This window comes from Anas platyrhynchos, chromosome 8, assembly GCF_047663525.1.
Source record: "Anas platyrhynchos isolate ZD024472 breed Pekin duck chromosome 8, IASCAAS_PekinDuck_T2T, whole genome shotgun sequence".
Lineage (NCBI taxonomy): Eukaryota > Metazoa > Chordata > Aves > Anseriformes > Anatidae > Anas > Anas platyrhynchos.
Window position 1 is genome coordinate 12,808,831 of NC_092594.1, and position 23,111 is coordinate 12,831,941.

At 37.9% G+C, this 23,111-nt stretch overlaps 1 protein-coding gene across 5 annotated transcripts in view; it reads right to left on the minus strand.

Moving 5' to 3' along the window:
• VAV3 (vav guanine nucleotide exchange factor 3) overlaps nt 1-23,111 on the minus strand; it is a 182,576-nt gene that overhangs the window by 54,202 nt on the left and 105,263 nt on the right. For 4 of the 5 annotated variants that reach the window (XM_072041523.1, XM_027463277.3, XM_038182698.2 and 1 more), the window contains 4 exons: nt 13,393-13,494; nt 10,754-10,854; nt 3,175-3,197; nt 45-90 (listed from right to left, as the gene is read on the minus strand). In XM_072041523.1, the coding sequence (XP_071897624.1) occupies nt 45-90; nt 3,175-3,197; nt 10,754-10,854; nt 13,393-13,494 (272 nt within the window). The remainder of the gene's footprint in view (nt 1-44; nt 91-3,174; nt 3,198-10,753; nt 10,855-13,392; nt 13,495-23,111) is intronic. The other variant, XM_038182697.2, reaches the window with a different exon arrangement.

Consider the following 23,111-nt stretch of genomic DNA (forward strand, 5'->3'; position numbering starts at 1 on the left):
TCTTTTTATTTAATGTTTAACTATTAAAAAGCCATGACACAAACCTGGGTCCACGTGTCTGGAGTTTCTTCTAATTCCATTTGTTCGTTTCTAAATAGCAAAAACACAAATTAAGGATATGAATAAACTTGTTTTCATGAAGGCATATTAAACTCCTTTCATTCCCACAATCTACTAGGGAAAGATGGTTATCTTAAGTTATTTCCCCCCACCACCATCACCACAATTATCTTTATCTGGTAAAAATATCATACTTTGAAAATTATTCTTAGTAATGCAGAAAGTTTATTCATACATCCCATTTATTCCTGACACGATGCTCAGAAGGTTCTTAGTCCACAGAGGTTTATTCATATATCAATTTCTTTGGATACTAAGCACTTTTAAAAAAATCATTCACAAATATGATAATGGAAAAATACAGTTTGGTAACATTTGACCCAGATAACGTCCACAAACACAGTAGTAGTGAGGCTGCTTCTCCTCTTCTCTTGCTTTAATAAGGTAGAAACTTTCACTGTTTCTACTCTGTACTTAAGGTATGTGGAATTTCCTAGAAAATTCTTAATTTTCTGGGCAAGTAATTAAACGTGTTTAGTAACTCCGCTCCCTCTTTCTTTTAAATTTGGATAAGTAGAGCTGCATAAAATCTGAAACACTAACAAGAATAAGACTTTTTTTTTTTTAATGATGAGGTTGATTTTTTGATGTTGTTATTGCTGTTGTTTTGTTTTTCTATATACTTTATTTTCCAGGACATATAATATGGGTCCCTGAAAACATCACTGTGAAATAAGGCACATCTATGAACTACTATCTGCTTTTGCAACCTTGTTTTAACTGCTAGCTTGCATGAAGGTTCATGCATTTTTATTTATTTTTTTAATCAAACCAAGCAGGGGAAAGCACATTGCATAACAAAGGGAACAATTAGGTTGCTCCGATTTACTTGCAGTTGATATAAGCTGATGCAGGACGCACAACCAAGGTGAGCCAGAAAGCAGTAACCTGAGGCACAACCAAATTACTAAGCCCTATAGCAAGTTGGTAAAAAGGAAAAACTTGATTTAAAAACAGCTTTCAGACTCTTGAGTCTTGGGACTTATTTGGTCTATACCTCACATTCTAATCAAAGAAAGGATGCACTTTTTTTTTCAGCTGCAGTAGAAAGAAGAAAATTGTGAGTTGCTGCTACAAGAAGTGAAGGTAAAGTTAAAAAAATAAATAAATAAATGGCTCAGTCATCTGACTCCACTTTTTAGAAATTGAGGCAGCATTATTTTTCAGGATAAATGCAGATTTGCATGTGAGAGGTAAAGAGAAAAAGCAAATGCAAAGGAAGATGCATTTAACTGAACTGAAAAAATACAGTAATTATGTGACAACACAAGTCATATATACCAAAGCACCAGATAGAAAATGATGCTCTATACCCTTAAATAAATTGCAGTACCAACAAACTTAATTACTGGTATGAAAAAAAAATCCATCTGTCCCAGAATCATGAATTCTAACTTATACTTAAATTACCTCTTGTTGAAAAATTAAACATGCAATTATTTAAGAATGAAAGTAATTCGAACATTTTGGCTCAAATCAATAGCCAATACCAAATCAATAGCTCTCGAAAGGAAGCTGTCTCTTTTCACAAAAGAAGAGATTTCACAATCACGCTGGGGGTGAGAAGCTTTGGGCCTTGAGGGCTTGGCTACAATTAGTATACATATTTTCTTCATCTGGCCACCTGTGTTCACCTTATTTAGCTTTACATACTTGGCAACATGGCCCACAAGGTGCAGTAAGCAATCTGCTCATGGCTTCCCAGCGCTGTCTGTCAGCTGCAGTACCAGGAGACTTAAGCTAACAGACCATGCCGTAATTTTCATATTTAAAAGTGTCCTTACTTAGCAGGCATCTCTAGGCAGCAACATTAAAGACATGGCAGCAGGTGGCTGAAAGTACAGCTGGCAAGACACCGGCTGAGGGAACCGTGAGGCAGGCGGGCAGGCGGCAGCCATTTCGGGGCATGCAGGCCTGCTGCAGGGCCGCAAGCACTGGTTCTTGTGGTAACACAGCCCCAGCTCTCCTCACTCCGGGCTTCTCCTGGCCATGCTGTCCTCACCCTGACAGACCCCAGGAACCCCAGCAAGCCCAGCTGTAAAAGCTGGTGCTCGCTGCAGCCCCCGGCCTGCTGCAGCCCCCCAGCCCCTAAATGTGCCAGGTGCCGGGGCTCCCCTCCCCAGCAACACTGCAGCAGCTCGAGCGTAGGCAGGCATGAGGGGAGCCAGCCTCATGTGTGACCAACCATGAACCCTTCTGCGCCAGTCACGTCAGCCATAACATCCTTTCAATTCCGTTACTGATCTTAGAGATAGCACCAAAACACCAGCGTTAAGGAGAAAAAGCACACATATCCTCATACATTGTTCATAACCAGTGTGTCACTTAAGCAGTTAAATTACCATAAACTTCTGATGTAAAATAGATGCTAGGAAATATTATACCCTAAGACTTACAGTGCTGCCTTTCTTTTGTCAGAATTGGCTGACACAAAGTAACTGCTACGCCCTTCTGTGCTTCAGTGGAGAGGCACAAGTACTGGCAAGAACATAACCCAGTAAAACTAGCAGCGTTCTTGAATTTAAGTTGAGGTACACTACATATACCACTGTGTCCATTTTAATGTTCTCTCAAGATGACATAAATTCCACAGCCACTGAATAACTCTGACAAACACATGTTTAAATAAAGAGGCAAAAATTGCCCTGCCAGTTCTTCACTGCCCAGAGGTCTGTGGAGAAGCAGACGTGGACACTAGCACTTCACTGCCACAGGACTGGCTACTGTTTAAAAAAAAAAAAAAAGAAGAGACTTAATTCCACTGAAAAACTAGACATCAGTTGTGAGGTAAAAGTTGTTTTTTTGTGTTTTGTTTTTTTCCTGTAACTTTTAAAAAAAAACATATCTCCACCCCTTCCAGTTCTCAGCATTAAGCAATATCAACTGAAACTTGACACACACTTGGAGCACAGTACATTTGTATTTAATAACTACTTTCCACCATTCTAAAAAAATATGTTAGCAAATGCAGAAGAAAGCATACATGTTCCAACAGCACATGCACAAAGTAAATGTCATCAACAATGCAAAAATCAGATGAAAACAAATCCTTACCTCATGTTTCAGGTTCCCGTGCTCTGAAAGGTAAGTAAAAATCGGCATTATTGTCAACTGTGAGTTTACGCTGCTTATATAGCTTCCTCAGCCCGCGCTGCGCTGCATGCCGAGAAGCACCGCTGTGCCCTGCGCTACCTGAGACCTGCAGCACGCCCGGGGAAGCGCCGTGCTCGCCTCGCTCATTGGCTCATTGCACAGGGCTCGCACCCGCCAGCTGCCCGCAGGTACAGGACAGCCCGATCCAACACCCTGCACAAACTTTTCCAACCTCCCGAGCGCGCTTGCTAAGCATCAGCTTGTTGGGAATTGAAAGGTACTGCTCTTCATTGCACATAGTGTTTGCACCTCTTCTCACCTGTCTTTTCAGAGTGTGCCGAGTTGTAGCAAGATAAGATGTGTATCTTCAGCTGAAACATTTTCTACATTTCTTGTACTTCGGTTTACCCTTGCATTAGTATGCAATGGAATTTAAAGCCTGTGGGTTTTTATGTGCTTTTTTGCTATGCATTTCTTATACTGTTTAAAAATGATATTAAAAAATATAGTCTTGTGGGTGATCAGATGGCATCAAAACAGTAATACTTGCACACACACAACACCAGACATAACTACAGAGACACTAAAAGTTGCATTTTTTATATGTACTTTTTCTTTGTCTAATCTGATAAGCGATACTTCCGTGTACACTAGATGGCTTTGGTTCAGTGCCTTATCAAAGGACAACTGTATTTACCTGTGCGTGTTCTCTAGGACTACACATGCTGCTGAGGAAGAGTACAAACTACCCATGCCCGGTTTTTACTTTGTCACATTTGAACACTTTTACTGTAATTTTTTGTACTCAGTGAGCCAACACTTGAAATAAATCAAATAAAAAGCTTTAACTGCAGGCCGATTTTGTTCCACAAAAAAAAAAAAAAAAAATTACATGAACCAGTAAAGTGTGGGAAAAAAAACTTTTGGCTTTCTAGCATTTTATGCAAAGATAAGCAGGCATGCCAAGACCCAGCATGCTGGCTGGGGACTCAGGGCCAGGCACGCGAGGCCCAGCCTATTTACCACCAACAGAACTTCTTCTCACGTATCATTTTAGTCACTGTTTCTTCTCATACTGTATGCCAAAGATGCATCTTCCCATCATTCTCAGAAAATATTATCATCATTATACCCTTTCCAAAAGTGTTAATTTGCATTTGAGCAGCAAGCAAACAGAAGAAATATAAGACAGTCCCAAAGGAGGAAATGCAGGTAGACGATGGAGGTTTTCAAAGGAGCCTGAGGGAATTAGTTGCGTAAGTGCTGCTGAATTCGATTCAATTTTGGTGTTTACTTCCACAGTTTCATATGCCTTTCAGAAATTTTGCCAAAATCTAAATAAAATCACTTTTTTTAATGTTTCATCTCAGTGTTATGTATGACTTCAAAGTAAAGTGATTTTGGTAAGTATTTTCAGAGGGGAAAAAACAGAACTTCAAACCCAGACTCAAGGGGTCCATTTTGTTAAGAATGACCTTATTTAGTTCTGAAGATCTCTTATCACAAAGCAGAAACGGACATGTCTTTCTATCCTCCAACAGGAACCAATCAATCTGACTCTTAATAGTTGCTGTTGAGTTGTGGGTTTTCTCCCTCTCTAGCAAATATCCCAAACAACTACACGAAAAGAGCTCCATTTGACGATTTCAGCATCCAAACACTGCTCACAATGAATAATTAAGAAACCCATTAACTTCCAGTATCAATATTCAAGAAATCACTACATAGGAAGGTTATAAATAAACCCAATAATTTGCATAAAATGAGCTTCATGAGAAGTGTATGGGGTTTTTGTTTTGGTACACAGGTTAAAATAGTAAACTGCTCCATTAACCAAGGCCAGGAGGGCATTTGTCATTAAAGCCTAATGGACAAATTCAAACTCAGAAAAAAACAATAGCAACTCCAAGAAGAGCACTTTCTTTAAGCTGTCTCCACTTCACATTAACCCTTAAAAAGCCCAAAATGTAGCCAACACTGACAGACTGAAATGTGATTTGTTATTTCACTATTAACATGCAAAAAAATATATATCTATTTCCATATAAAGACCTATTAAAAATTAAGGCTTATGCTTGTCTTATTTCATTACAATTTCAATATTCCTGTAGTTCAGGGCATTTGGTCAATTTTTGAATTATGTCAATTGCTTTATCAGGAGTTCAAATTTTTTTCTTTCCAAAATGTTCCATTAACATAAGAGCAAAAAAAAATAAATTTCTATCTACTTCAATACTGAAGGTGGAAAATGAATGTTTGAGGATATCCACCAGTAGACATTTTACATGTTACAACTTTAATTCAAGTTTCTGCTCATCACCAACATACCTATGAAGTTAAGGAGCAAGTGAGTTCTTAGTTACAACAGCAAGGTACTTCTACTACCATGGATCATCACAATTTGGGGGTTTTGTTTATTCAGTGAAGCCGTGATACTACTGGGTCAAATTTGGTAATCGCATTTTAGTTTAAAAACAACAGGAACAACAGCTGGCCTCAATAAGTAAGAAAACTCAGATCAGAAAACAGGTTTAGGCCACTCTCCTCCGGGATGCAACGGAGCTGCTGGATTTGCATGATAACGCAATGGAGAGTAAACAAATTAATCACATTAAATATAAAATGTAGTAAATTATTCAACTTACTATTCTAAATATTTTTTCTAAAAAATATTTTAGAAGTAGGAACTATAAAGTAAACCACCTTAAAAGAGCTGTGAGACTACTTGCAGCTTTCCAGTCACTTAGCCAGACATTGAATAATCAGAAGAAAAGCAAATAGTAACATAGAAGTACCATGGTGTTGGTCTCTGCACAACATACCAAGCCCCATAAAGTGACTTTTGTTCAGTCAGACGGTTAGTTAAATAATACAGCTCAACCTTTGTTGCAGTTAAACAAGTGGCATAACTCCAGTGAACATTCTGGGACTTGAACATTTACTCATCGATGCTGTTGACATGGTAGGTTTGGAGAATAGCCAGCAATTTTGCAACTGTTGATCAAGCCAGAAACAAGGTAAACAGGGAAAGCTGCTGTTTTCCTTTTAGATGTCAAAAATGCATGTTTTTTATAAATACTCTCTAACATGCTGTAGCAAGCAATTGTTACATCAGCAACGTGGACTGTATTATTGGGCATGCACATTAGCATGAAAGCATATGAAAGCAGCCCCGCAATTAACCCATTCGTATGGTAATATTTTCTTAAACTTTCTTCATACATTTGAAGAAATACTTCTCCACCTAAGGAAAAGCAGGGGGGTTTCAAATGGAATAGTCCAAAGGAGAAAAAAAAATCATGCATGCAATAACTAAAAGTTAATATAAAAATGCCCAGTTAATGTTTTTCTGATCGATTTATGCCCTGATGACAGATGCTTCTAGCGTTCCCTGGGAACAGAGGTAGAATGAGAATTTCATGGTTTGGCACTGTATTTAAAATATTCAAATACTTTCAGATTCTAGATCCATCACTGGAGGTTCATCTAATTGAAATATTCAATAGCCTGTGTAACCAGCAAACATTTGCTTGAGAATACTTAATTCAATATAATTGGATGAAGTTGGTAAAATTCCAGTCTGGCAATGGATGTGGACTGTTAATTCTGCTGTTTTAGACTAGGAAATGGACTGAAGTTCTGCACTATTTTCTGGGACACGTGATATGAAGTGTGCCTTTTATAGTGTGCCTATGAAATGATAAATGTGTGCCTTTACTGATGCTTACTTAACAGTGGTCCCACTCTTAACGATTACCAAATATAAACCCTTCCAACCGGTGGGGGAGCATCACCATGTACGAATTGTACTCTGCCTTGAAATAAGGCAGAGGAGTGCCACTGAGAAAGCAGGAGATCTCTATGTCAGCCACTGGAGATAAAACATAGCACATGTGCCTATATAAATGACCTTGTAAAAGAAATACAAGCATCCATTTCATAATCCTTATGTTTAAGGATAATGGCTTCATAGAGCCTTCTATCCAAGTCTGTGCAGCCTGAAGGAGTTCACCTGAACATCAGCAACACAGAGGAATAACGGAGAATTTCAAGTCACAGAAAAATGAAGTGATAATGTATAAATATATGAAAATATTTGAGCATGTACAGGGCAGCATTTCAGGGGAAAGGAAGCAAAAAGACAGAAGTGAGCACAGAAAACTTCAATCACCACTGAACATTTAGCACAACATAGACAGGAACAGTAACAATAAAAAACAAGGACTAAATGCAGACATCTCATTCTATTTATTAATTCAACTGATTAAGTCTGTATCTTTTATCACTGCAACTTCTTAGTCTGATGAACTAGCCTTCTTTGAAGCAAAACATCTGAAGAACTGGCATATGTTTTTGTATATGGTATAGCATGACAATACAGCAATTTATCTTCAGATTTTGTCAGCGTTTCTCTTGTAAATTTATCATCCTAATCTGACATTTATTAGATTTGTCATTCTAAAGGCTTCATCTGTCTTTGCACGTCTGCCTTTTGAATTTTCAAAAACTGACTTGGAATAAAATACAAAAAGTTTTAATCTACTCAGGGGTGTTCTAAGCATAATTTCAGAAAGCTTAGCAGAAACATCTGCTCAGTGGTCTAAAAAGAGCAATGTTAAACTGTACTAAAAAAGGAAAAGCAGTACAGAAGAAAATGCTCTGCAAATGCCTTTATGAAGCCCACTGTTATTTTCTGTTTTGGGCTTTTTTTTTTTTTTTTTTTTTTTTAATTCTGATCATCTCTTTGCAAATAAAGGTCTAGTAATACGAGGAATAATAACAAAAATGGTTTGCAGTATGGAAAAAGTTCCAGTTATGAAGAGATGATAAATTAAGACTATTCAGTTCAGAGAGGATACTAACACAGAGATTATGAGAACCTAACTTATCTAGAAGCAGTTGGTAAAAACTTCCATTTACACTTTTCACAAAAAAAGCCACAAGTAAAATTAAAAAGTTAACAAGGCCAAACATAACCAGGATAAGGTATGTAACCTAGGTGAGGCAGAGGGAAAAGCTTTACAGAGCAAAATGTTTCAAAAACTGAACCACAAACAGATATTTCTATAAACAAAAATAGGGAAGCTACCCAAAAACATCACCAAGATGTAAAAGCCCTTAGAACAGCAAAAAGGTAAAAGAAAGTAAAACAAGATTAGAAAGTAGCATCATTCCTGGGCACTGTCTAACTCCAAAGAGAACTTGCAATTTTGCTCGTGTCTTGTACTAGAGAACTAGTACTAGGAAATCTGGGAGCCTTTCCATAGAGGAAAAATAGACTGGAAAGAGAAAGAAGTTTACAGAGAGGACCAAGTAGTGTACACCTAGATGTAAGTTGAACATGCAACAAAAAACAACTCATTTGCTTCCAACTTCACTTCAGATTCATACAGCATTATTTTACCAAATATATATGTATTTTAAATAAAATCTAAAGAAAAATTCTGCTCCTTTGAGGTTGTGAAATAGTTTCTTATAGTCGTGAGATACCCTAAATGTTTCATTTGCTTTGTTTGGGTGGGAAGGGGGATAGGTTTTTTTGTTGTTGTTTGTTTTTATTTTGCCCCAAGCAAATGCACAGTATTACTGAAATATATATGGCAGGAAAACTGCAAGATATCAGACCTTGTGTTATCTTGGGATTTATGGTCATTCTTACCGATTCATGCTGCACCATATGTGTCCACAGATCTTTAGAGAAAAATTGAAAGGTAAGTTGCTGCCTTCCAGGGTGCCAGATATCCAATTAAAATAAAAACTACAAAAGTGATTGGAGCAGAAGGCAGGAAATAAAGAAAAAAGTAGTAGGGGTGGTTTATACTGGAGACGATATCTTTCTTGTGAAGGACAGTATGCCTTTGCTTTTACACTCTATTAATTCAAATATGGTTGCTTTAAAATATTTATTTTATCTAAGTTTATTTTTCTCCAATATATTCTTAGGAGATTCTGTGAAAAACCTATCCAGAAAAGAAGAAAAATAGAAAAAGAAAATTTGAATGAACAATACTCTGGTTGCTTGTATGGTTTTGGGATCTACAAGAGGTGATTTAAAAAAAAAAAAAAAAAAAAAAAAGACTAGGATAATAACATAGTAGAGTTCCAGTACAGGAAAACAACTGAGATCAAAGTGCATTGGCTGCAGCAGAAGTCAGCATCTGACATCCTAATGGTTTTGTGAAAGGAGGAAGAGAAGGCAAATAACTCACAGTCAAAAACCAAGCAAAAGTCAGGAAGTAACACAAACAGAGGCAAAGACAGAAGCAAGCTCATACAGCTTTGAAAGGAACAAAAAGCTAGAACCAAAAACTTGAAGCAGAAGCCTAGTGAAGAGGAGAAGATGAGGTAATGATGGAATTCAAACAGCGGGAGAGAGATTATCTCAAAGCATTTTTCAAAGATTATAGATGACAATATCAAAAAAAAAAATTAAGAGGTTGCAGAAGCCCATGTGAGATATGCAAGCAATTTCACACAGTTATAAAATGTTCCTGAAAAAAAGAACATACAGGTTTTAGTGAAGCAAGTAGGACAATTTCTGAAAAAGCTTCCCCAAAAGATACAGCTACACTTCACAGTAATCACAATGTGTTCCAATGCTTTTTCTCTTTCAAACACAAGCAAAAGAAATCCAAATGTATTAATGGTGGGGCAAGATCATATTTGGAGGACACACGTTTTTCCTGCTCCACCAACCAATCAGCTCTAGAAAGAATAGGACAACCTGGACAGAGGTAGGAGTCAAAAATGGTACTGTTATGTGACAAGGTGTCTGGAGTGCACAGACTCACTGCCACTGACTGAACAGGTACAGGGAAGGGAAAATGTGCAAATGGTGAGCACTAACACTTGGCATTATAAGCGGGAGGTGCCGGAGAATTACAGAAACACTACTGAGCAGAGGAGGAAGGGGTCACATTTGGAGAAAGCACCCTAACAGGGAGACTGAACAGTAGCTGAAATTGGGACTTCAAGGATTCTCTCGAAGGGCAGAATGAGAATGGCAGCTTATTAAAAGAGGAGGGAAAAAAAAAAAAAAAAAGGTCCTTAGATGCTGGCAGTAAGAAGCCAATCACCTTTTTTCTGAATATTATGAGTGGCCAGAAATGTTGGAAAGCAACGAGATTAAAAAGGATGCTGAGGCAACACAGTTTCAGGAGCTAAGAGTAAAATATCAAAACTTATACACACATCAAGGGAGAACAAGGGATGCTAGACAATATGCCATACACTAAGTGTTTCTTGTGAGCCGTCTATGATTAAAACCAGATCTACTTCTTGTTGTATACATAGGACACCAACAAAGAAATTGTGTTTGACCTGTAACAGTTCACTCTCTTGTGCTTTTTAACAACTCAGTTTAGTACGAATAAAAATCCCCATGAATTCTAAATGCAATTCTAATTGTACTTATAAATGGTAGTTTCACAAGCATGTATGTTACAATAAACACAAATTAGGGGTAAATTAAACCTTAATTATATCTAGCAAGTTTTATGTCCTAATTAAAAATGGTATTCTAACAATAAAAATGACTTACCACCTGAATTAGCTCTGCCACAATTGTCTAATCTTCCTAAGCATTCTTTGTGTGCTCCAGCTCCACACTTAGAGCATAAATAGCCTTGATAAAATGTTCCCCTGTAAAATAAAATTAGGTAGTGATACATTAGAAGTGATAAATTCCGTGCATAAAGAAATAAGAGACATGGCAGAAGGCATTAGATGCCATTTGCCTTGTTGCATAATGATAGTCCTTAAAGACCCAAGAAACAGAGACAACAACTGACAAGCAGCTCATCAGCTTTTCGTCACTGCTAGCCATTTCAAAATAACAACCAGATAGTTCCTCTGAACTACTGATAGAATAACAATCTTCATTCCTATTTAGCCCAAAGCAACCCTGGCACAGCACACTTGAAATTGTACCATTATCTATCTATCCTACCATACAGCCACACTGCTTCATTGCAATGGGAATTCGCTCAGACAACATGAAGAATAGATCCATTTTGGGAAAGCCCTAAGTACGAATCTATGTTTAAGTACTAAGGATTTCATAGGCTCCAACAGAAATATTCTCGACTTTAAAAATGTCCATTAAATAAATACAAAAATAAGCTGTTTGGGTACACTTCGGTTAACATTCAGACCTGCTAAGGAGTAACTTTCCTTTCTCTAAATGTTCTCCAATTCCCCTTAATGAACTAAAATCCGAATTTGAGTCTGAGAACACATTTATTTTCAGATTTGTGCGTTGCTTTTCTCCCAGGTACAATCCACAAAAGGGCTAACAGTCTTTTGCATGTAACTCTAAGCAATTACATGAGTTCCATCTATTGATGTGTCTGCTTAATCTTTACACTAGACTTGGCTGTCTCCGAGATTATCCTGACCAGTTTGGAGTGATTACACACCCTAGTGTAACATGACATCTTCAGCTTCAAAGGAAAATCAAGTTTCATGTATGGAACACGGGACTGGACAGGTTTAACCTAAATGCAACATACAGCAACTGCTATTTACTGCAACAGGTATTAGACTTCAATTAATTGCCTTTATTTTATTAAACTCAGAAGCACATTAATATTTTAAGTATCAGAATACAGAAGCTTAGAGACAAATATAAAAATATTTTAATTCACTTTGTTCTGTTTTTGTTTTTTCTTATTGCTACACAGGAATACAAGACTCTGCATAAGAGCATAGGACAAAATCATCCATCCCTATAGATGCTTTTAAGGCCAACATTTTATCCCCACTTCAGAAAGATCAGGCACAAAGGTTCAAACCTCACTTCAAGTATTTACATGCCATTCTGTTTAGCATTTTGAAGGTTAAAATGACAATCTCCTTTCAAAAATATTTAGCCATTTTAGGACCACAAACCCAGTACACTTTCAATACTACTTAGGTACCCAGGAACATGTCTACATATCACTAAATAGCACCTAAGGGTACCTAGGCTATCTTGAAGCAAATTGGCATGCCTCTGCAGAACCGTGCAGGATCATGCAGCCTGTGTCCTGAAAGCAAGACAACCGTTTCTCAGCAACAGCAGCCAGTGCAGGAACAGAGACAATGACTCAACTATTCTGCTTCAAATTCAAAAATTAGGCATGCCATCTCTAAGTTCAGGATGTCCGCAGCAGTCTTCATAGTCACTTAAACCTTATTGCATTGAGCAAAGCATCATCTAAAAAAAAAATCTCAGAATCCAAGTCAATAAAACTGTTCAGAACAAAGGTTGCTGAAGGGAAAAAAGGCAAGAAGGAACATACGTGAGGTTTTGTATTCCTCCACACCTGTGCTTAACAAAAACACAACCTATGCTCTGAACACCCTTTATAAAAGGCTATGGCTACATTTTATTTTTTAGCATCAACAATATGCAACATGAGCACCTGAACCGGCCAAGTTTACAGAGCTTTTGCAACTTCAGATTCCACTATGAAACTTAGGTTCGATACATACATCTGGAGCATTAGATATTCTGTGTTTACAGAAATACAGGTAGCTTAAAGATAGCTCAAGTAATCCATGTGAAACCACAGATGTGCATGTACATGCACGTACTTCATAGGAAAGAAAGAAAACAAGGTTTTTTCAGCTCAAGTTAGTCTTACAAATCCTCACTCATGGAAGAATTTGTGGTCTACTAGCATTTATTTAGCTTTGTAACATCTGTCTTTAATTTGCCGACTTATTTCTAGTTCAGCAGAGCTTTTGTGAGACAATTATTTTCTGTTTCACAAAGCAATCTCCCCATATCAAACGTTTATAAGCATCGTCATGATCTGCCTTTCTGAAAAAATATTCCATCTGTTCTTGGGACCGATGGCCTACAGTTATGGGGCCCGTGGACCAGTCATGCTGGTCAACACTGTATAAAATGGCCATCGTTTACTCTTATGAGCATTACCTTCTTTAATAAGGGAATTCGTAAAGAAGGTAATTATGACAAAGCAGCCTTCTGACAAATGGGAAATGGGGTAGTACCTTCAGGTTTTGATCTTTGAACAGCACTGCTGCTAATATTTGGTACTTAATTATAAAATCTCACTCATGCTGTGTATGACTGGCTTTATGGCTTGTCCATCCTGTAGAGGTAACCAGCTAGCCATGTATTTCATCACACTTTCACTCAAATATTACTGGGGGGGGACTTAAAATTCTTACCTCAGAAGCATTTGACAGACCTTGCAAGATGTCACACGACTGAAAGTATGCATTTTGAATTCATGAAAGCTTGTATCCGCATAGTCTGGTCGTATATTTGACCTAAAATAAAAATTATTTGAAAATCTTTTTAAACCAAGGAAATTTAGAACATAATACACTATTCACAGCAGGAAATCTGAATCCATGAACAACTAATTCTATTTACACTTCAGTGATTATCACTGAGGTGAACTCAAAACATGGACTCTATCACACACCTTTAAATGAAGTCTGAGTCACTGTATCTTGCATACACAATCCTTAAAATACATCTAAACTGTTTTAGCTATCACAGTAACTAGAAAACTGTTAAAATACATCAAAAAACTTTGGTTGGTCCTGTATGGAGCAGGAGTTGGATCCTTGTGGGTCCCTTCTAACTCAGGATATTCTGCGATTCTATGAAAATACAAGTCTGCTTTTTAACCCTCATTGAGTAGGTTCATTTTACAGACCCAAAGAACACTCGCTTCTTCATTCTCAAATATTTTGTTACGTGTATCTACAAAGAAGAGCAGCTCACAGTTTCAGAACCACGCCACTAGAAAAATGTAAGCAGCAAATCTGGGACAATTAGGTCACAAGTATGCAACAGTACACTGGATAACAAGAGCGAATTCAAAAGCAGTTAGAAAATATTTGGGGGTTCTGTTAGTGTTTCTTAAATGAGCTTCTTCAATGCCTACGGCTGTTGCTACACAACCTTGATTTAACAAGGAAGCAGAAGATCACTATTTATACTGCTAAAACACCACAACGCAGCAGTTGCAGACTTATTTCCATACATCTAATTTGCCTAAGCACTAATCCATTGCTGTCTCTTGTTTATCCTCCCTACTGATCCCATTTAAAAGCAGGAGTTTAAGTTAAATATGACCCACTCATTTTGTTGCACTGGTGACTGTTTGCAGGCTTACTTAAATTTTATTAAGTAATCCATTTTTTTCTGTCATTTTCCACATTTCCGTGAGGAAAGAAAGGACAGGAAGTTTTAAGTGATTTGTCATCTCTTTTCCTTTAATTCAATGATATCCTCAAATTACAAAAATGCAACTACCTTACACTAACAAAAACAGAACCACTGAAGTGCTAGGTGCATAATTTAATACTCGATGACATTAAGCTAGACTATCCTAGACAAAAAGAATATATGTAGGATGCATTAATGTATTTTTAAAGATTATTTATTTTGGAACGTTTAGGACTCCATAGAATTCTGGTATTTCTTGCAAAAACAAAGGAACACGGGATGCATAGGAATTAAAACAGGGAAACAACAGAGGATAAGAATGGAATAATCTACAATACTCAAAAGGAAAGATAAGAAGCTTTCCTGACACACATAATTACAAATTCAGGCATTAAAGTTGGAGGTACTTATTGGGCAAGTTTCATTTTTATGTATTATAAATTACTTTTGGGCTATAACACAGAACAGCCACAAATTGCAACGAAACAAACATAAGTAAGCATGCAAGCATCAATCTCTCCAGGACTGAATGAAAAGGCTTATGAAAAAAACATTCAGAGAATCTGTTTAAGTACCCAGTGTCAGAAAGGTCAGACTTCTAATCTGCCTGCTGAAAATGAACGTGCTGAAAATGAAACCATACTCAGAAAGCAAATGGGATTTTGCTTTTATGCTCGAGAATAGCCTTTCACACAGTACTGTTTTAACTCACTCACTGGTGTCTCTTCTTGCTGTGCTACGCAAGATGTCAACACTACAAGACCTACTCAAAAAGGCACAGATACTACCTATTCAGAGCAGGAAGGTAAAGGTATCAGGCTCAATTAATCTTCAAAACAGAAGAACTTTTAAAACCAGAAAAACAATGCACTATTTTAGGGTTCTTAACTCTGCAGAGCAAAGCTTGTGTTGTACAACACATTTGCAAAGGGTCTGATAAAACCTCTGAGGCTACACAGTTCACTACAGACAATGCTGAAAACTCTAGAATGAGTCACAATACTTACACTTGCAACAAAAGCTGTTTTTAAACCAGTTTTGTCTTCAAACCTTTGATTCAGACCAGCATAGCTTGCAAAACCATGTCACAAGCACCCACCTCGTGCAGAGACTCATCACGTTTCAAAGCATATAAAATTAATCCTAACATCGTGACCATGTTTCAAGTACGAACCAAAGAATTGCATGCCATTGCTTAACGCAACTATGTGACTAAGCTTCTGTCGTATGTAAAAGTTCTCTTCCACTCTTCCCTAGGACTCTTCCACAAAGACCGAAACACATGTAAACTACTGAAAATATCCCTCCTATTAACACAACAATAGCGATGCACTGGATTCATACTTTTACTAAAAGGAACATTTGAGTTTCTTCATGTTTTGTAAAGCCATTCAGTTTTATTTTACAACTCCTATTAGAAAAAATTACTGAGAGGAAAAATGAAGCATCGTCCTAAAATGGCAAAGAATGAAGCTGTCCCTTCACAGAGGAGCTGCCACAAGGCCTTCCGATAATACAGTAAGTTGTTTTTATTTCACCCATGGACTAAATATCAGCTTATCAGGTCCTAACCAAGGCAAGGTTTATCCCGATGAACAGACTTAGTCCTTCAGCTTTCTACTATATGCCAAAACTTGTCCTGTTTGTATAAGTAGAAAAATATAAACAGGAAAGGTGTAATACAATACAAACTGCAGAATGCAATTCGAACTTAACCTTGTCCATCATGGCCTACAGGAGGGCATAGCTCAGATCCAAATACTCCTCAGTTCTTAAGGATTATGTAAGTGCATCATTTCTCAAAGGTTCTATAAATCCCACCAGGTTTTAGTTGAGTGATTCTACTCTGAAGACTGCTTCAATAAATTTTCTTTCTAAACACCCATTTTCTTCACCACCTACAAGCCTTTCATACTCCCTGTAAATTCACTGCCATTGAGCTTCACATATTTACTTGCTGGCTAAAGCCAAACTTGCACAAAGATCCTTTAGAACTGCTGTTTTTAAAAGATCTACATCTGAGCAGCTCTTTTAGGGGTATGCAACAAATCTTCATAAACCGAAGAGCCTTTTAAATTTTGCTGTCCCTTCCACCACTCAAAACATATCATTCCCCTCCTCACCCCAAAGCCAGAAAGAAAAGCAACAACAAACAACAAAGCAAAAGAGATGCCACTGAAGTACGTCAGTCACACATTAAATGAATCTTGAAGGGACTAAAGCCTCAGAATATCGCAGAGGATCCTGTGCAAGAAAGAGCAGGAATCAAAAGTCTGCACAAAAAGCAAGATTGGGCAGAGGATTAGTTTTAAATATACTTCCAAACGGTAGTCTCAAAACAAACCATGCCATTATATTCACTGAGAAAAGCATCGTTCCCGTTTTCTTTGTGATTATTCCTCCTAGTAGTCTACAATTTGAGGTAAAATGGGAATGGGCACATATCAGCAAAATGTATTCTTGAATTTGAGAATGTCACATTTCAAAAACTTTGGTTTAATATGCATCATTTCTTAGGATTCTCTATTTAAAGAGATAAGTCTATTAAAAATACTTATTACTTAGATGCATCATTTTTTCATGTTAGACAAGAACGCGTTTCCTTACCCCTCAAAAAAACCCGTCACATTTATATGAAAGCAGTTCCCAGTTGTCAATATTCTAACAAAAGCAGTAGAAAAGAACAGTGCAAAACCAGAAGTGTTTCCTCTGGATGCAGAGTAACGTAAAGAGAATGAAAATACAGTGAGATTAATACTGACATTAAGAAAGATTGAACAACTGTAAATGTAGAGGTAGAATAAGGAAAGGTTTATCTAAATACATGTATTTCCCTGCTAACTGTGGACAGGAAGACTTTCATATTTAGCACCTTTCAGTCATGCTGCATTATGGCAAACCCAGTTCCGTAGTCACACTCTGTCACACCAGCCAAGTCTGACGTAGCCTGCGATGATGCGCTGTAGCAGGATATATCAGGTTACATGTCTCTTAACATCAAGTTTGAAGCTTAAGAAATCTGGGGGTTTGGTATTTTCATTTTCAATATCTTACTTTTGAACATTATATACATGTAGCATACCTACATATCAACATATCAAATATTTTTATGTTATAAATCTAATACCTCTTCTGTGATACCACACAAAAGTTACAAATTAGAGATCAAAACCAACTCATCTTTTGTCCGTGGCCCATACCACAAGAACCACGGGATCTTTTTTTCCATATAACCTTTCACTCTGAAAAGCATATACTATTTTTTCAGTTTTAAAAAATAGCAAATAAATCTGGCAACTTCAAAGGGAAAACATCAGCCATGGCACAGCACACAACTTTTCATAGTCACCTCCAACCATAAAGGAGGACTTAGCATTCAAGCCCTACACTGATACTCTGAGAGCACAGATGAGAGCTGTTATGACATGGTACCAAAAAAACTTACTTCCCTACATGCAGGCATGTTCCACGATACAGAAGAAAATTAATATTAAGCCAGTATTAATTTTAAACTCAGAAATAACAATATTGTCTTGAGAAGTAGTATTTTTTGCCAGGAAAATGAAGAGGAACTCACGCACAACTGTTGCAAAAATTCACTCATAGACTTGAAACAATTTCTGTGGCCAGTATTATAAAAATATGATTTAGGACCTAAACTTGGTTCCTTCCCCATTAGGCAGAGTGGGCTGGAGTCACCAGTCCAGCCTTCTCAACTTCTATCACGGGGTGCCCTGTACTCATCCCAATGAACATATCCTCCAGCACTGCTTTTGAAAAATCTTGATAAGCATCTGGAGCAGGAAGTCACCCCTACACCAGCAATACTTAATCTGAGGTAAGTAGTGACAGAGAATTCGTCCCTTATTTCATTGTAAAACTGCCTCTTTTTCTTACAAACATTACGGGGAGTCAAAAGTGGCTTCCCTGTTTCTCTTCTACTTTTTCCCCCAGCTGTTGTAACTCCTACGCTCTAGCAGGGACAAGATGTCAGAATACAGAAACAGAGACAATCTGTAATTATGAAATTTTTTCTCTCCTTAATTCAGCAGCAGAATTTTTGCAAGGGACAACCATGAGTGCCCTCTCCTGTACAGCACTATATCCAGATTTACTCCAGTCACTACAGCAACGTCCTTGGGCTGCCCCTGAGCCTTTTTAGTAAAGCTTTCTCTTTTCATGTAACCTGCAGAATATTAGTCCCACTGGGACCAATTCACTGCTACAGCACCAACCCAGAGACCTGCAGATGCTTGTCTTGCTAGTCCCCTTCGTCATTTGGGCACTCAATTCTTGTCCCTGCACAAGCCATCAGAGCCACCACTGAAGGAAAGGAATGACCATCTGCTTCAGCCAGCCCTGCAGCTCTGGGCAGATCTCAGCTGCGAAGTCTGGAGAGTGCAGGGCAGAAGAGAGTTACCATGGGTCTTACACAATCACACCCGATACCATCAGACTTATAAGCACTCCATTTTTGCTGACCTCATGCCTATGAAATATTCCCCTTTTAAAAACACCCCAAATTTGCAGTGGTGCAGTTGACTCTTACTTCTCAGAGAAGTAAACTGATGCACAGACCAGCCTTCCCTTCAGCCACCCACATAACACAACACCTTTATAAACAGCATCAGAAAGTGTCACGTTATTAACAGTCCCCTCAAGCTTTTGCAGAGGGAATGCATTCTGGGAATCACCTTCACCTGATTTAGTGGCACAACTGACCACAGAATAATGTCATTGACAGTCCAAGACTATCTTGCCACACATACAGGTATCTATGTGCCCATACCCATACCTAAAGGATAAGGAATAAATTCTGTGCTATCCTATCTCAAATTACTATAATATTGTGCACACGAATAAAACGCAACAGTTGAAACCATGTTTTTATTACTTTCCTATAGCAATTGGGATATCAGCTCAAAAACCTGAAGTAACTCCAACTCTTCATGACAAACACGTCATGAACAAAGCACTAATACTGAAGTCCAAGTAAAGCAATGAACCTTGGCAATCTTGAAATACCTAACAACATGAACTCTGCCTCATTTTACAAAACTGAATTTTGACCATCTTGGCTCTGATGTGTTTCCAAGATGCACAACACAGTGGAAAGAGTACAACATCAATACCAAGCAAGTTAGATGGGATGTGCTACTGGTATTTCCTTGCTTAATAAGAATCATTTTCTGTTGAGAAAACAAAGATCAGAATGTGCTTGAATACCAACAGCATACAGCAGGCATTTGGCTAATATGTAGCAACAGTTTAATTTTTATCAGCCTTCTGACATTTGTTTGTTTTCAACAAGAACTATACAAAAATACCTTTCACAACAGGAGGTCAGGCTAAACAAACAAGCTGATTTCTTCAGTGGGTTAGGCACAAATATGCTTTCTTTTTCCATCAATTTCATTTTCTCTACTCAGTTAAGGCTTATAAAATAAAATACACCAAGAAAAGTACTAAAATTTCAGTCCCCCAAACTCTCTTATATCACTCCCTAAAATTAAATGTATGCAATTATTAAATATATAATTGCAATGGACAACATAACCCAAGAGATTAAATAAAGGAAGGCTAAAACAGCTTGGTGTAGCTCCTCCCATTTTCCCCACATGGAGAACAGGGACATGAACAGCCCAGTCTTCATTTCCACAAAGGTGATATTTCTGAAGACACACCATGAAAAATCCTTACTTCGCCAATTCTGACATACTGACTGGATCTTCCCTTGGATGTTTTACTTCTGTTGGAGATCCTTCAAGGAAGATCTGCCCTTTGAATATTTCAGTTTTAACCTCAGAGACTTTAAGAACTATTGTCTGAAGTTTATTTTTCATGAGCATAATTCTGAAAGCCTGCTGGCTGCCAACAAATTAACGGAAATATAGGAAAGGAATAATTTGAAGTATTACGTTGATTAGACTAATTAAATTCTTATAGAAGGTTTAAATTTTAAATAAGAAATTAATGAAATGCAAATAACATGACTTCTGAAAAAGAGCATACAAGAGAAGAGACAGATATTATAAAATGTAAAGAGCAGAAGCAACTAGGATTCGGGGTCTTTGGCCTCTTGGTTATGGGTACCACACTCTTCATGCAGCCCTCGTGACAAGAAGTCACACGGCAGCAGAGCAACCGCCAAGTCTAGCATCGTGGAGCATATTCTGCAGGCACAGGGAGTTAAATGAAGCCATCTAGGAACAACATAAAGCAAATCTCTTTTATTCTAAATCCATTCACTATTACCTCTAGCACTACCAGCTGAAAATGGTGGTTTAAGCCATCTGGCTGCAAGGTCCGCTGCTGTTCTCCACCACTGACTGGTTCTTCTGTCTCTTTCACTGCATTTTGAGGGCTGTTTCTTCTAATTGCTTCCTTGGCAGCTTTTCAATACTAGCTAGATTTCGGCAATTAAGACCTGTACAGATCCTCCCCCCTTCTTCCCTGGGTCAAGGCCTCTAGGAAGGTGTTGCTTATACTCATTACAAACATTTCAATTAAAGTTGAAAAATTGCTTCTCTGGAGTACTTAATTAACAACTCAACTTCCCCTTCCAGACTCCAAGTAATTTTAATCTAAATTTATTTTTCTTAAATTGGAAAGCAAAAAATAACTATTACAGAAAAAAATAGAGAAATTTGATATTCCTCAGATTTTTCCACATCACCTTTCCACCATGCAAGGCATAGATATGATTCATTGCAAGAATTGCAGCATATATAGAAGAGTAAAAAAAAAAAAAATACATCAAACTCAGACAAACGAGTAAGTGCCCCTTGCAAATGGATGGAACAAGATCCTTTCAAAAGTGAATTAGCAGCAAAACAAGATAGGGTAACAACAAGAGCAGGTGCTGACCTAGACGCTGTCAAGTAGATCATTTCTTCTCTTACAAGACACAGAGAAAGCGAAAGCACTGTAAACACTGCCTGAATGGAGCCATTTCTCTCAGGAGGATGTTAGGGGGAAATTCTTCACTCTCAGGTTGGTGAGGCACCAGAACAGGTTGCCCAGAGAGGTTGTGGATGCCCCATCCCTGGAGGTGTTCAAGGCCAGGCTGGACGAGGCCCTGGGTAACCTGATCTAGTGGGTGGCATCCCTGCCCATGGCAGAGCAGGGAAAAGAGATGATTTTTAAGGTCTGTTCCAACCCAAGCCATTCCATGATTCGATTCAAGTCCAAATATGTTGCTCCAGATGATCATAACTAAGTGGGACAGACAACCTGGACAGAAGAGGCACCTTCTCCTCCCAGAGCAGCAATCCCACAAGCATGTCTCTGTGTGACAGAGAAAAGCAGCAAACACACTGCTATGGGTGCTCTTGGTTTGGGAACACGCTGTCCAGCAGAGCCACAGGTTCTCAGACTAACAACTTTCAGTTTTCCCCAAAAAGGGAAAAAGATGGCACAACTTAATCAGGGGGAGAGGGGCCAGGTTTTTGTTGTATTTTGTTTTTAAACATTAATGCTATTTAGGTCAAGTTTTGAAGCTCATTTTCCCATATTGTTCACTTCAAGAAATGCAGTCTTATCAGAAGAAGTTACACAAGATTCAACTGTATGCAATGTTTGCAAAATATCCCATCATTTCAGAAGTGTATTATATTTGAAAACGAGTAGCCCTTCCATTCAATTAAAACGTGGCTTTAGAAAAATCATTAAATGTCTGTATGCCCAGCCGTGAGCCCTGAGGCATAACAAATAAGCAGGTGCATCAAGCATCAGGTAAAGAGTCTGCACTGAATCAAAACTGTTTTAAGTATTAAAAGAAGAAATACTACAGGGAGCTCAGATAAAACTCAATACCTTGAACTCTCTTGGACTCTCAACCCTGATTCAGACCTTTGCATTTTAGAGCTGTTATTATTCTGCACTCCATGTTATGCTTATAAGAATTTAAAATGCTCCAAACAGAACAGTTCAGGATTATGGACACCCTGAGCACAAACTGCTAAAGAACATTTTCAAGCATATGTGACAAGAAATCTGATGCTGTAATCATGCAATATAGCCTACCAAGACAGTGGCACAGATTAACAGCTACAGATGCTAAAAGTTTTTGTTCCATTTTCACTGAAACTGATAGTTGACATCACCACAGAAAATGCATCAAAACTAGATCGAAGTTATTAACTGCCATCTGAAGTTATTTACAGAAGGACTCAGCCTAAAATTCCTACTTAGTTGCTCAAATGACCAACTTTCAAAATTTTATGCACCTTACCAGTTAGCCATGTCAACTGGATGCATGTTAGAAAATTTCAGAAAATTTAGTAAGCCAAGAAATATGGCAGATAGCTACTTTTTCCAAGTGTTTTAATTTCTATCCATGTTATTTTTTATGAATCGGAAAAACATGTATGTTACTGTCAAAGACAGAGCTTTCAGCAAAACCTCCTGTGAATAATTTCATGAAAAGCTCCTGCTCTGTCATGCAGACTTCCCTAAGAATCCCATTGCCCACAAACGGCAAAGACACTTCACGTCCTCTCTTCCCACGTGAGACTTGGTGGCTGAGCTATTATCACCATTTCAACTGACCACTTTGTACAACCTGATAGCATCTAACAGAAAGGCACCTGTGTAATCAAGTAACCAAGCAAAAGGGCAGAGACACAAATACAAATAAATCATTCGGGTATTTACAGGGATTTTATAATTAACTGTAAAAAGATGAAGAGAGGAAATAGTGTTCTTA